This window comes from Crocodylus siamensis, chromosome 8 (assembly GCF_052110815.1).
Source record: "Crocodylus siamensis isolate JL-2025a chromosome 8, ASM5211081v1, whole genome shotgun sequence".
Lineage (NCBI taxonomy): Eukaryota > Metazoa > Chordata > Crocodylia > Crocodylidae > Crocodylus > Crocodylus siamensis.
In genome coordinates this window covers 62,987,672-62,999,733 of record NC_143402.1, presented here as the reverse complement: position 1 = coordinate 62,999,733, position 12,062 = coordinate 62,987,672, and the positions used below count along the sequence as shown (strand labels likewise).

Below are 12,062 nucleotides of genomic sequence, written 5' to 3'. Positions count from 1 at the left end.
TAGAAGGCAGAATGCAGGAATTTTTCCAGACAGTAGAGCTTACTCTGTGTCACACAGTTGGCCACACTTCTGGAAAAATGCAGAGCGGAAAAGGGTGGAAAAACACTCTTGGAAACATAGAGTGACCAGGAAGTGTGGTGTCCCATGAGACAATCTGGTGAGGCAGTAGGAACTCTCTGGTCTGGCAGGTTGTTTCCTGGGATGTCACATTTCCTGGACAGTTTCCAAGATAACTTTTATTCTGTCACACAGGGTTAGGCTCCAGACCTTGCAAGGGCAGTAACAAGCCTGTTTATTTTTTACTATAAGTAGTTCTTTATATAGGTTCCTGTAAATACTGTTTTCACATCACAAGCCTCATAAAATACTACCAGCAGCTCATTTTTGCTTTAGATACAAGCTACTGTGCTTAGCCAACAGTTATGGCTGTGAGAGGCTTAACACAGGAACTCCACCCATGCAGCTTTCTGAGCCAGACACAAGTGGCAGCACCTTGGCAGCAGCCTGACATGCATGGTGTCTTCAGACTAGCTTCTTTTCCAGTGAAGAAAACACCTTCCCTGATTAATACATGGACCACAATTTTAGGGGAGTCTAGTTGTGGGGGAAAGGGTGCACGCTGTATACAAGAGCATACGGTAGGTCCAAGGTAATGTCTGAATGAATATCTTCAGCACTCATCTCCTGTCCCAGTGAACTTAGTTTAACTTGATAAGATGTCAATTTCCATACCTGGAAGGCATTGCAGTAGAGCTCTTGGACGGCTTAGATCAGGGATTGGTAGCCCCTGGCATGTGCCAGTTAGTTGCACACAGAAACTTTTTCCTTGGCACATCAGGAGGTGTGAGGGGAAATTGTTTAAAAAAATATATTTTTTAAGTTGCTGCTCTGGGAGCAGCACAGGTCCCAGTGCCGCATCAGGTACTAGGGCTGAGTCAGGAGAACACAGGGATGCGATTTATGTTCTTCTGACCCTGGGCTCCACCTTTCAGCCCAGCCCAGTCCCTGGAGGGGAGCTGTGGGGAGGTGGGGCCAGGGCCCAGGCCCAGCAGGTGCTATGCAGGGTTGCAATGCTGGAGTGGGTGAGCCCAGGGCTTGGGCAGATGGATGCCCTATCCTACCCCAGTGGGTAATGTCTCAGCACTGGGGTGCTGAGTACAGGAGCAGGGTCTAGGCAGCATGGGCAGAAGCAGGTGTGGGTGGGGGAGGCAGGTACAGGGGGAGGCTGGGTGGGAAGTGGGGTTGCCCTGGGGTTCTGTGGGCTTGGGCCATGGTGGGTGGGGGTGCTCAGCAGCGCTCAAGATGGGGCCAGGCCTGCACAGCTCTGTGGGGATGGGGTGCAGCTGCCCTGCCTGTGAGGGGATGCAACCTGGCTGGGGCAGGACACCAGTCCTGGGGGGCTTCTGGCTCCAGACTCGGCCTCCCTGCACACCAAGTACAGCGTGAACGGAACAGAGCCACACCTGGTGCAAGGGCCTGGCCACAGGAGCTCTCAGGTACAGCTGCTGTGGCTGCCCTGGCCTGCATGGGCTCCAGCCTTGTCCACTGGCAGCTCCCCTGTGGGCCTGGCTGAGCCCCACTTCGGGTGCCACTGGGCTCTCCTGCCATGGCTTGAGTCTGGAAAGCCCTGGGATAGCTCCCACTTTCCTGTGACTGCTGCCCTCCGAAGGGCCCAGCTGGGTCAGCCTGCCTCCAGCACCTCCCCCCACATCTGCTTCTCCCTGCGATGCCTGGACCCTGCCCTGAGCACCTGGCTCTGGTGCTTGGCTCCCCAGTACTGCCCCTGCCCAGCTGGGATGGGGATCTGTCTGTATCAGCCCCGGCTTGGCCCTCTGTCCCAGCCTTGGGCTTGGGCTCTTCCTGCCTCAGGACAGCTGGGGAGGCCTGAGCATCCTGGCCCTAGCAGCTGCTGCTGCGGTGTTGCTGCCTTCCTCACCTCCCTCGGACACTGCCTTGGACCAGCAGGTCTGAGCCACAGCTGGTAGTGGTGGGAGATGTGGGCAGTGAGAGACACCCCCTCTTTCTTTTTCCTTTCTTTCTCTCTCTTTCTTTTTTCTCTTTGTCTCTCCTTTCTCTCTTTTCTCTCCCTTCTCTCTTTCTCCTTTTTGTCTCCTCTTTGTGTCTGTCTTTCTGTCTTCCTTTTTTTTCTCTCCCTCATCACAGCATGCTTAACAAAAAAGAATACATAAAAACAAAGGTAGCATTATTTATTGTCACCCGGGTTTAGAAATTTTAGAAAACCTGATATTTACTGTGAAAAAAAGCAAAGTTTGTGATGATTAACTATATTAATATGCAGTGCATCCTGCCATGTACCTTCCTGCCCCCCGGCTCGGTTTTTTTGGCATGTCAGCACTCTGGCACCTTACATAGGAAGACATTGCAGTTTTTTCAGCACTCTGGCCAAAAACGTTGCCTACCCCTGGCTGAGATCATTACTACAGGTGCATTAGATATTGTAAGCCATCCAGATACTGCAGAAACCTCATATCTGGTTGCCTTGACTCTCTCTTGCCACTGAGCCTTGATGAGTGAGACTGAGGGCAAAGTCATTTCAGAGCAGACTTTCATCACTGTAATACAGTCTATGCAGAAGTGCATTTTAATTCCACTCCCTTTATACTTTTGGTATTCTTCTACACTAGGGACAGAAGTTACGCATAAACCAGTTTCAAAATGGCTGAAACTGGTTTCATATAAACCTGGTTGAATGTAGTATCAGATGTAACTGATTTAGGTCAAACCAGTTTATGAAACTTTTGTCCTAGACTCCTGCCTGGTTCAAGTTAAATCACAGTCTCCTAGCATCCCAGCATGTTTTGCAGCCTTCGGCTGGGCTGTGCTGTCCGCTCCAGAGAGCAGGGCTGGCTCCATGTCTCTACCGCGTAGTTGGAGTAGTGAGGGCTGTCTCACTGGCTGGTGCACTGGCCCCCCACAAGCAAGCCCTGGCTGGGGTATGGGGCCAAGGAAGGGGGTTAAACTCACCTTCCCCCAAGTACAGAGCTGCCCTGCGTTGCTGAACTTACTGCTGGCTGTGACTGGGCTACAAATCCCAGAGGCACCTGGAAGCAGGAAGAGGAAGTCATGAGCAACCCTGGAGGTACAGTTCTGGACTACAAGTCCTAGAGACCTCAGGGGCAGCAGGAAGAGGAAACAAACATACAGCCCATGCTGGCTACGTGCCAAAGAGCTGTGCTCTAGCACCCCACCCTGGCTTGATCCACTGCAGGCATGTGGCTGCATTTCCTGAATCAAAAATGAATATGTTTTCATTTGTTGATTGGTTCAGTCTTTGCAGCTTAGACTAACTTGTAAAGACTGAATCAATTCAGTCTTGGGCTTTTTGACTGTGTGTACTTAGCCCTAAAGTCTTTTAGAGGCAGGCAAATGGATATATTGGGAAGTGTAATTACAGACTAGCATGCAGGCAGCTGAAGGGATAAAATGGCAGCAGAGCGTAGAAGCCCCCTAGGTGACTGAGTAGCATTTTTAGGCCTGTACTTCACTTCTCCATAAGCTGAGGAAGAAACTGGACAAAGTGCTGTACACATTGCCTGTTTTGCATTTGCCCTGTTTAGCTGAGAGGTATCCCTTTGTTGTGGCCAAATAAGAACTGGGTTTACCAGCTGCCAGAGAACCTATCAGGGAGTACCTCAGACATGAGATGAAACTGTCTTTAACAGCAAGACACATTGACATTTATGTGTTTGTGTATATTGTTTACAAAACATTCTTTTGTATCTTGCTATCATGGTCTTTGACAACTAAAGAAACATTTCTTGTTTACTGTGTAGTTTTTAGGTTTAACTAATAAAAATCCAATTGCTCAACTTGGAACTCATTGGTTTTGTGACCACTTTTATAAATGGAAGATACAGCTGTGTCTTGATTAGGGCTGACCCCTGCAGAGTCGGTGAAGGGGCTGCTGGCAGCACAGGCCCGAGCAGAGGTAGCATTGGGATAACAGAGAGGGAAGCAGTATGGGGTTTGGCAATGGTGAGCCAAGCTTCTACCAGTGACCACTCCCACTGGGACTAAAGGGCCTAAAATCTAGTGCCTTCTAGTAACCCACTGGGCTGGGTAGAGAGATTCTGTGGGCTGAATCTGGCCCACAGGCCATATGTTTGACATCCATGGTTTAAATGGACATCAATGCAACATGAAATGAAAAACGATAATACTGTTTCAGTGAAAGCAAGAACATTTTATTTGTAAACTATTGGACAACTTGCTCCAGGCGTATTTGTATGGGTCCATATAGGTAGCTACTTTATTAATAAAGAAGTAACAAGAACAGAAAGGAAAGTAACATGAAATTACAAACCATCTTTGCAGTCTTTTCTTCATTTATAAAGTGAAATTACAAAAAACTAGGCCTGTATTCTGACCTTGAGTATGTAGATATGTGACCGTTTTTAGTTGAAGCCATATCTACAGCTACATCTTGGTGTTTGTAAAGAATACAAAACTGAAATAGGAAAATATAATTATAAAGCATCCAAAACTGCAAAACCGTGTAAAATATATTTTAAAACATGTTCAGTGCTTCAAATTATATTTAAATACAAAACAGTGCTACTCATTTCTTTACTTTTCATCTCTTAAAGGAGGCAGATGTTCAGTAATCCAAAATATCTTTTTTTTTTGTTGGTAGAAACACCAAAAATTCAAGATTTAAAGTTTAATGTTTCTTTTCCATTCTGATGCCTAAGTGATATTTTTAGTGGGTGTTGACTATTCATGAAGTGTTTTATCCATCACTGTAACACTTTCTTTCTTTGTTGTTAGGGAACTTTTCCACATGGCATTGACATTCTGACTGCAGCTGATTATTTTGCTGTTGGTAACAGAGTAAATTGTTTCCTTACCGTAAGGTGAGTTTTCAAGCATCAGATTGCCCTATATTTAAAGTGCACGGTTGATTTAACAGAGCATTATCTTTGTTATTCTATTTTTTTCACAAATGGAAATGTTTTTTTCTTATACTTGCATATTAACACAGATTATGCTGAACATGGCAAAAGTTTTAACAGGTGTTTTCAGGGTCTACTGTGGCCAATATTGTTTAATGTGTTAATGAACAGAAAAAGGGATGAGTAGCAACATGGGGAAATTTGCAAGTGACACAAACTTGCTTAGTAGGTAAGTTGAGGTTGGAGAAGATTGAAGGAACAAAGAGTAACATTGCAAAACTAGATCAATAGGCAACATGATAGGTGAAATTCAGTGATGGTAAATGTAAAGTAATACCATTTAAAAGGAATGAGTTGGATTACTTGCATACATTGCTGAGTTATGTCTCATCTGTAAGAACTCATGTTAAAGATCAGGACATGTTTTTTGTGGACAGTTCAGTGAACATTTCTGACCACCATGCAGCAGAACTTGAACAAGTTAACAAAATGTTGCGATGTAGGATCTATAAAAATGCGTGTTCTGTTTGCTACTGATTGAAACTATGCCGCTTACAGAAAACCCTGTAACTTAGATCAGTTCTGCCTTGGGTTTTTTGAGGCTGGAGATAGAAGTTACACATAAACTGGTTTAAGTGATCAGAAACTGATTTAAACTTGTAACAGAACAGAAGCTCAGTGCACATAAACTAGCTTCAAAATGGCTGAAGCTGGTTTAAGATAAATCTGGTTGAATGTAGTATCAAATTTAACTGATTTGGTTTATGAAACTTCTGTCCCAGACTCCTTCCTGGTTCAAGTTAAATCACAGTCCGCCAGCATACTTTCCAGCCCTGGGCTGTGCTGACTGCTCCAGGGAGCAGGGCTGGCTCTGCCTGTCTGCTCCGTATCTGGAGCAGTGAGGGATGGCTGATGGGGGGTGGGGCAGCCTGGCTGAGGATGCAGCCCAGGCTGATTGGCGAGGGGGGGACTGCCCCCCCCCAGGCAAACTCTTGGTGGGGTCTGGGACTGGGGGGGGGGGGGGGGGGGTTAAACACCCCTTTCCCCACTCAAACTTTCTGCTGGCTGTGACTGGACTACATATCCCAGAGGCAACTGGAAGCAGGAAGAAGTGATAAGCAACCCTGCAGAGTCCTGTAACTGTTATTTTGGCCGGCATATCCCAGAGATCTCGGGGGCAGCAGGAAGTGGAAGCCAATACACAGCCTATGTTGGCTACATGCCAGAGGGCTGTGCTGTAGCACCCCTTGCCTTCACTCCAGGCATGTGGCTACACTTCCCGAATCAGAGGGAAATGTCTGTTCACTTCCATTTCAAATTAATCTCTGCAGCTTAGACTAAGCTGCAAAGACTGAATCAGCTGTACAATTTAATGTTATAAGTTATTACTTAGGAGTGAGGCTCTTCTCAGCCAGACTGGCTGACCTGCTCCACTGGGCTTTAAACTAAGCCTGCCAGGGGATGTGGGGGACTACCGCCACTGCTGGCCCACTGAGCAACCCTTGCAAAGCCAGCAGGCCAAGGCACTTAAAGGAACCCACTCCTGCCCCAGCCCTGGAATGATCTGTAGGAGAGGCAAGGCCCCCCCCCCCCCCCCCAAAGGGACACTTGCATGCCTCTACACAAATGCCAGGAGCTTGGGGAATAAACAGGAGGAAGTTGTCTTCCTGCTTAATGCAAATAATTACGATGTCATAGGGATAACGGAGACCTGATGGGACTCCACCCATGACTGGGCCACGGGTATAGATGGCTATACCTTGTACAGGAGAAACTGAGTGGATAAAAGGGGCGGGGGTGTAGCTCTCTATGTTAAGGAAAGCTATGTGTCCCTGAAAGCCGACATTGGCACCTAGGGTGGATGACTAGAGACCCTCTGTGTTAAAGTCCTTGGGGAACACAGCACAAAGGATACAATGGTGGGAGTCTACTATAGACCTCCAACCCAGGATCAAGAGCATGACCAGAAATTTGCCAGGGAATTGGCCGAGGCCACACGCTTCTGGTCCATGGTTGTTATGGGAGACTTCAATGACCCGGACATCTCATGGGAAGAGTGCTCAACCAGATGCAAATGGTCACAAACCATTCTCATGTATGTGGATGAGCTCAGCCTGATACGAGAAGTCTACGGGCTGATGAGAGGCGAAGCGCTGCTTGACCTGACGAGCTCAGGAAGCTTGTCAGTGAGGCCTTAAGGGAGCATGACCCAAAGGAGAGGGTAGTTCAGGAAGAGTGGTTGCTCCTCAAGGGAGCGATCCTGGATGCACAAGCAAAGCCTATCCCATCTCAGAGGAAAGGCAGCAAAAGGCCACTGTGGCCCCCTTGGCTCTGTGGGGAACTAGCGGACCTCCTCCATCTGAAAAGGCCTACAAAGGATGGAGGACAGGATCCACCTCTGAGGAGGAATATCCTGCACTGGTCTGGACCTGCAGGGAGCGAACCAGGAAAGCCAAGGCTGCGACTGAACTCCAACTGGCTACAAGTGTCAAAGACAATAAAAAGTCCTTTTTTAAATATGTGAGGAGCCAGAGGAGAAGCAAGGGCAATGTTGGGCCCCTGCTAAAACCGGTTGGGACAACTGACAACTGATGCCCAGGATAAAGCCAACTTGCTAAATGGGTATTTTAGGTCGGTTTTTTACCAGTCCCCTGGGACGCCCCTGCCCATTACAGGACGGGAAGGCCTGGGTGAGGGAGATTCCTTACCCTCCATCAATGCTGACTTTGTGAAGGAACACCTTGAGAGGCTGGATACCTTCAAGTCAGCTGGCCCTGACAGCTTACACCCCAGGGTACTCAAGGATCTGGCTAGCATCATAGCCCAGCCCCTGGCACGGATCTTCGAGAACTCTTGGTGCTCTGGTGAAGTACCTGATGATTGGAACATGGTGCCTATCTTTAAGAAAGGGAGGAAAGTGGATCCGGCAAACTACAGGCCCATCAGCCTGACCTCTATCCTAGGGAAGATCCTAGAAAAGATTATCAAGGAGACCATTCTCAACAGAGTAGCCGATGGCAAAATTCTGAGGGATAGCCAGCATGGGTTTGTCGCAGGTAGGTCTCGCTTGACCAATCTTATTTCCTTTTACGACCAGGTGACCTATCACCTGGACAAGGGGGAACAGATTGAAAGCTTTTTTAAAGTCAAGATATATGACATCAGTCTGGTATCCCATGATCGATCGCCTCTTAGTAGAACTGGCCAACTGCAGCCTCAGCTTCACCACAGTCCACTGACTGGGGAATAGGCTCTGTGGTTGGACCTGGAGGATGGTGGTTGATGGAAGTCAATTGTTGTGGTGCGCTTTGACCAGCGGGGTCCCTCAAGGCTCTGTCCTTGGGCCTCTATTATTCAACATCTTCATTAATGATGTGGACATTGGAATCAGAAGCAGACTAGTCAAGTTTGCTGATGACACCAAACTTTGGGGTAAAGCAGCCACACCTGAGGACAGGAGGGTGATTCAGGCTGACTTTGACAGGCTCAGGAAATGGACGGACGAGAACCTGATGGTGTTTAACACTGAAAAATGCAAGGTTCTCCACCTTGGGAAGAAAAACCCGCAGCATGCTTATAGGTTTGGTAGTGTACGCTGGCTAACACCATGGATGAAAGGGACTTAGGGGTCATAATTGACCACAAGATGAACATGAGCCTTCAATGTGATGCTGCAGGTAGTAGAGCAAGCAAAACACAGGCTTGCATCCATAGATGCTTCTCAAGCAAATCCTAGGGCGTCATTCTCCTGTTGTACTCAGCCTTTGTGAGGCCGCAGCTGGAGTACTGCATCCAGTTTTGGGCTCCACAATTCAAAAAGGATGTGGAGAACCTTGAGAGAGTGCAGAGGAGAGCCATGCACATAATCAGAGGTCAGGAAAACAGACCTTATGACAAGAAGCTGAGAGCTAGGGGACTCTTCAGCCTGGAAAAGTGCAGGCTCAGGGGTGATCTGGTGGCCACCTATAAGTTTAACAGGTGTGCTTATCAGGACCTGGGGAAATGTCTGTTCACCAGAGCGCCCCAAGGGATGACAAGATCGAATGGTCACAAGCTCCTGCAAGACTGTTTCAGGCTGGACATAAGGAAGAACTTCTTTACTGTCTGAGGCCCCTAGGTTTGGAATAGACTGCCGCCGGAGTTGGTTCAAGCACCACTTTGAACACCTACAAGAGACATTTGGATGTTTATCTTGGTGGGATCCTATGATCCCTGCTGACTTCCTGCTCATGGGGCAGGGGGCTGGACTTCAAGATCTTCTGAGGTCCCTTCCAGCCCTAATGTCTATGAAATCTCTGAAATCTATTAAATCTCTGCAGTCATTAAGGTTAATTAATTGCCTAACAGGATACAGAGAAAAAATTATATTTAAATGGAGAAGAACATTTATAATCAGGCTCCACCCCCCGCCACCTTATTCCTCCGCAGCTTCATGTTAGACCGAAGGTGTTCACTGCTTTTGTGTGCTAGCACTCAGTTTTATTCTTTTGCATGATGTGCACTTAATATCTTCATATCAAGTAGGTTTTTTTTGTTTGCATCATGCTGTGTTGTTCTGCTTCTGTGTAATGATCACTGTCCTGAACCTTCCTTTATCCTTCTGCTTTTACTTCTGTGTTTTTGTTGTTTCACTGCTTATTTTTTTAAACAACACTCTTTGAAACAAGTTGTTGTTTTGTCTGCTTGTGGCTTTTCCCCCTTATGTTTTAGTCAAAGATTTAATTTGGTTTATGGCTGGTTAAAAAAAAAAAAAGGCTATTTCACACAACAGTCCACATGTGGCTGCAGTGGTGCATATGTAATAAAATAATGCGTACAAAAATGGGGGTCCTCAAGTCCAGTATATCAGAGTATAGAGCCACAGACCACATATCCGGAAACAAAAAGGTCACATGTCAGCCTGTGTTCAAGGGACAACTTTGAATTTTCCACAAAGCAGATCATTAGGATTAATGTTGTCTGATAATCCTAGCGTAATCCTTCCCACTCTGCCAACTCTTATCGTTCTTCTCCTTTTTAAATTGATTCTTCTTCACATTTGTCTTTTTTGTTCATAATCACTTCAACCTACATTTCTGTAATCTCTGCCTTCCACCTACTCTTTCCTTTCTGTTGTCTACACCTTTCTTCTACACTTTGCGTACGTTCCCCGTCTCTTCCTGCTACTAAACAAAAATGCAGACATGCAGTAGATCATGTGTTTTGAATAATGTGAAACTTGTCAGTTTACACAAGCAGAGAATTTGACCTGCTGTTCTTAAACTGTACAAAGAAAATAAAGTTTTTTTGGCTTGGAATTTGCATAGGCTGTTTCTTTTTTGCTTACTTTTTTAAGGCTTCTGCTTCGGTCTTCTCTTCTAAGCTCTCACTGGCATTTACTTTGCCTTTTGGTTGATTTGCAATGTTTGTATTCAGCATTGCTGATTACGTTCTTATTTAAGAAAAAATATGTAAAATGCCGTAAATGAAAAAGGTCCTAATTTATTTAGCTGAGTTACAATTAAGGCAAGTATTAAACTCTTGGACAGGTCATTTTGTATTCTGTGACCATTCTTTTTTTATTATTTGCTCTTTCCCTGATAATTTTAAAAGGAATTTCATTTAGTTATTAAATTATGATTCCTTGCAACCATTTTCACTTTCTAATTAAGCTTCTCTTCCTGAGGTATGTGTCATCCCATACCTTAAATCAGGGGTTTTCAACCTTTTTGGTTGGTTGTACCCCTGGCAGCCAGTCCAGAAGCAAAAGTCTGGCCGGTCGACAAGTGTGGGGAAGGGGTCCCTTATGGTGAAATCAGAAGCACCCCTGGTGAAACCAGAAGTGCCCCCTGCTTCTCTTCTTTGCTGCTGTGAACCCCTGGGGGCTTCCCAAGTACCCTCAGGGGTATGCATACCCCCAGTTGACAACCCCTTCCTCAAACTGATTTATTAAAACTTCACCACTCTGTTCTGCAAGTAAGAGCTGTAATTAATTGGGTCAATAATTCACTCCTTCCTGAAATCTTTGTGCGAGTGGCACTAATGCACAAGGGAATAGGTATATATTTAATTGTCTATACAAAAAATGCATAGTGTTATTTTATGGTTGCAGGAATGGACTTTTCTGACAGACATTTATATGACCTCACAACACATTTTTGTAGCTTAAAGCAACAACATGGAATGCATGCCCTATAGTTCTGATATGTAGACTTCAGCCCTGGAAAAAGGGTCTGTCTGATAAACCCTTATATCAATGTAGAGTTCCACTTGATTGCAAGGATTCTGTATAAGCGTGAAGGTTTGTTCAGGTAGATATCTTTGAGTAATCAGGGCTTTATTATAGGCTATGGACAGGGTTCAGTTCCAAATAGTTTGGGGCTGGAGCATACAAGCCTTACAGCCCCAATGCAGGAGAGCACAACCTATTCCAGGGGTACTAGGAGGGCTTGAGCTGTGGGGAAATGCCTCCCTTTCCCCAGCTTGCAGATCTCTGAGTTGACCCCTGTCTGCAAAGGGCATTTTCCCAGAGCTGGAACTACCCTCAGGAGCTTCAGGAGGGTTCCAGCCACAATGCCTCTGCCTCCTGCCTCGTCCACAGTTCCAGTTCTGTCCATAGCATAGAAAGCAGTCACTGCAGCTTGAACACTCTTGGGGCTCCTCTTGTCAGTTCTAACTAAAGGGAAGGGCCCCTAACCCCTTGCACAGACTAGGGTGACCCTGACTTATGTAAGGAGTGGGAGACAGAGGCAGTGCAGCTTGACCTTTTCAGGTAGGATGGGTTGAGCTATGTGAAAATGCTCCTTCCCTGAGCACAACTCCAGGGACAGCAGGTATACCAGGGCAGGAACTGTCCCTAGGCCCAGAACAGTTCCAGCCTTGGGAGAATCCTTCGCTCCTGATCACCCTGTCTTCCCAGTCAACTGATTGGCAGGGGTGGGGGCATTTTGCAATGGTTCAAACTGTCCCAGAGTTCTGGGACAGTTCCACCTATAGGAGAATTTCCCCCACTGCATGCATCCCTCCAGGTGATTTTGACACTGCTGATGTAGAGGATGAGAGCTTACCACTGCTGTCACTTATTCCACTTGCTGAAGTGTGAAGTCAACCACTGAAAAGATAAGATACAGGACTGGTCAACTTGTCTCTGCATTCTTAATTTACATTTTT

General features: G+C 46.4%; 1 protein-coding gene across 1 annotated transcript in view; it reads left to right on the top strand.

The window, feature by feature from the left end:
• The window catches only part of TBCD (tubulin folding cofactor D), a 220,676-nt gene that overhangs the window by 125,937 nt on the left and 82,677 nt on the right, over window positions 1-12,062 (top strand). The window contains exon 17 of the mRNA XM_090061103.1: window positions 4,789-4,874. Within this exon, the coding sequence (XP_089917229.1) occupies window positions 4,789-4,874 (86 nt within the window). The remainder of the gene's footprint in view (window positions 1-4,788; window positions 4,875-12,062) is intronic.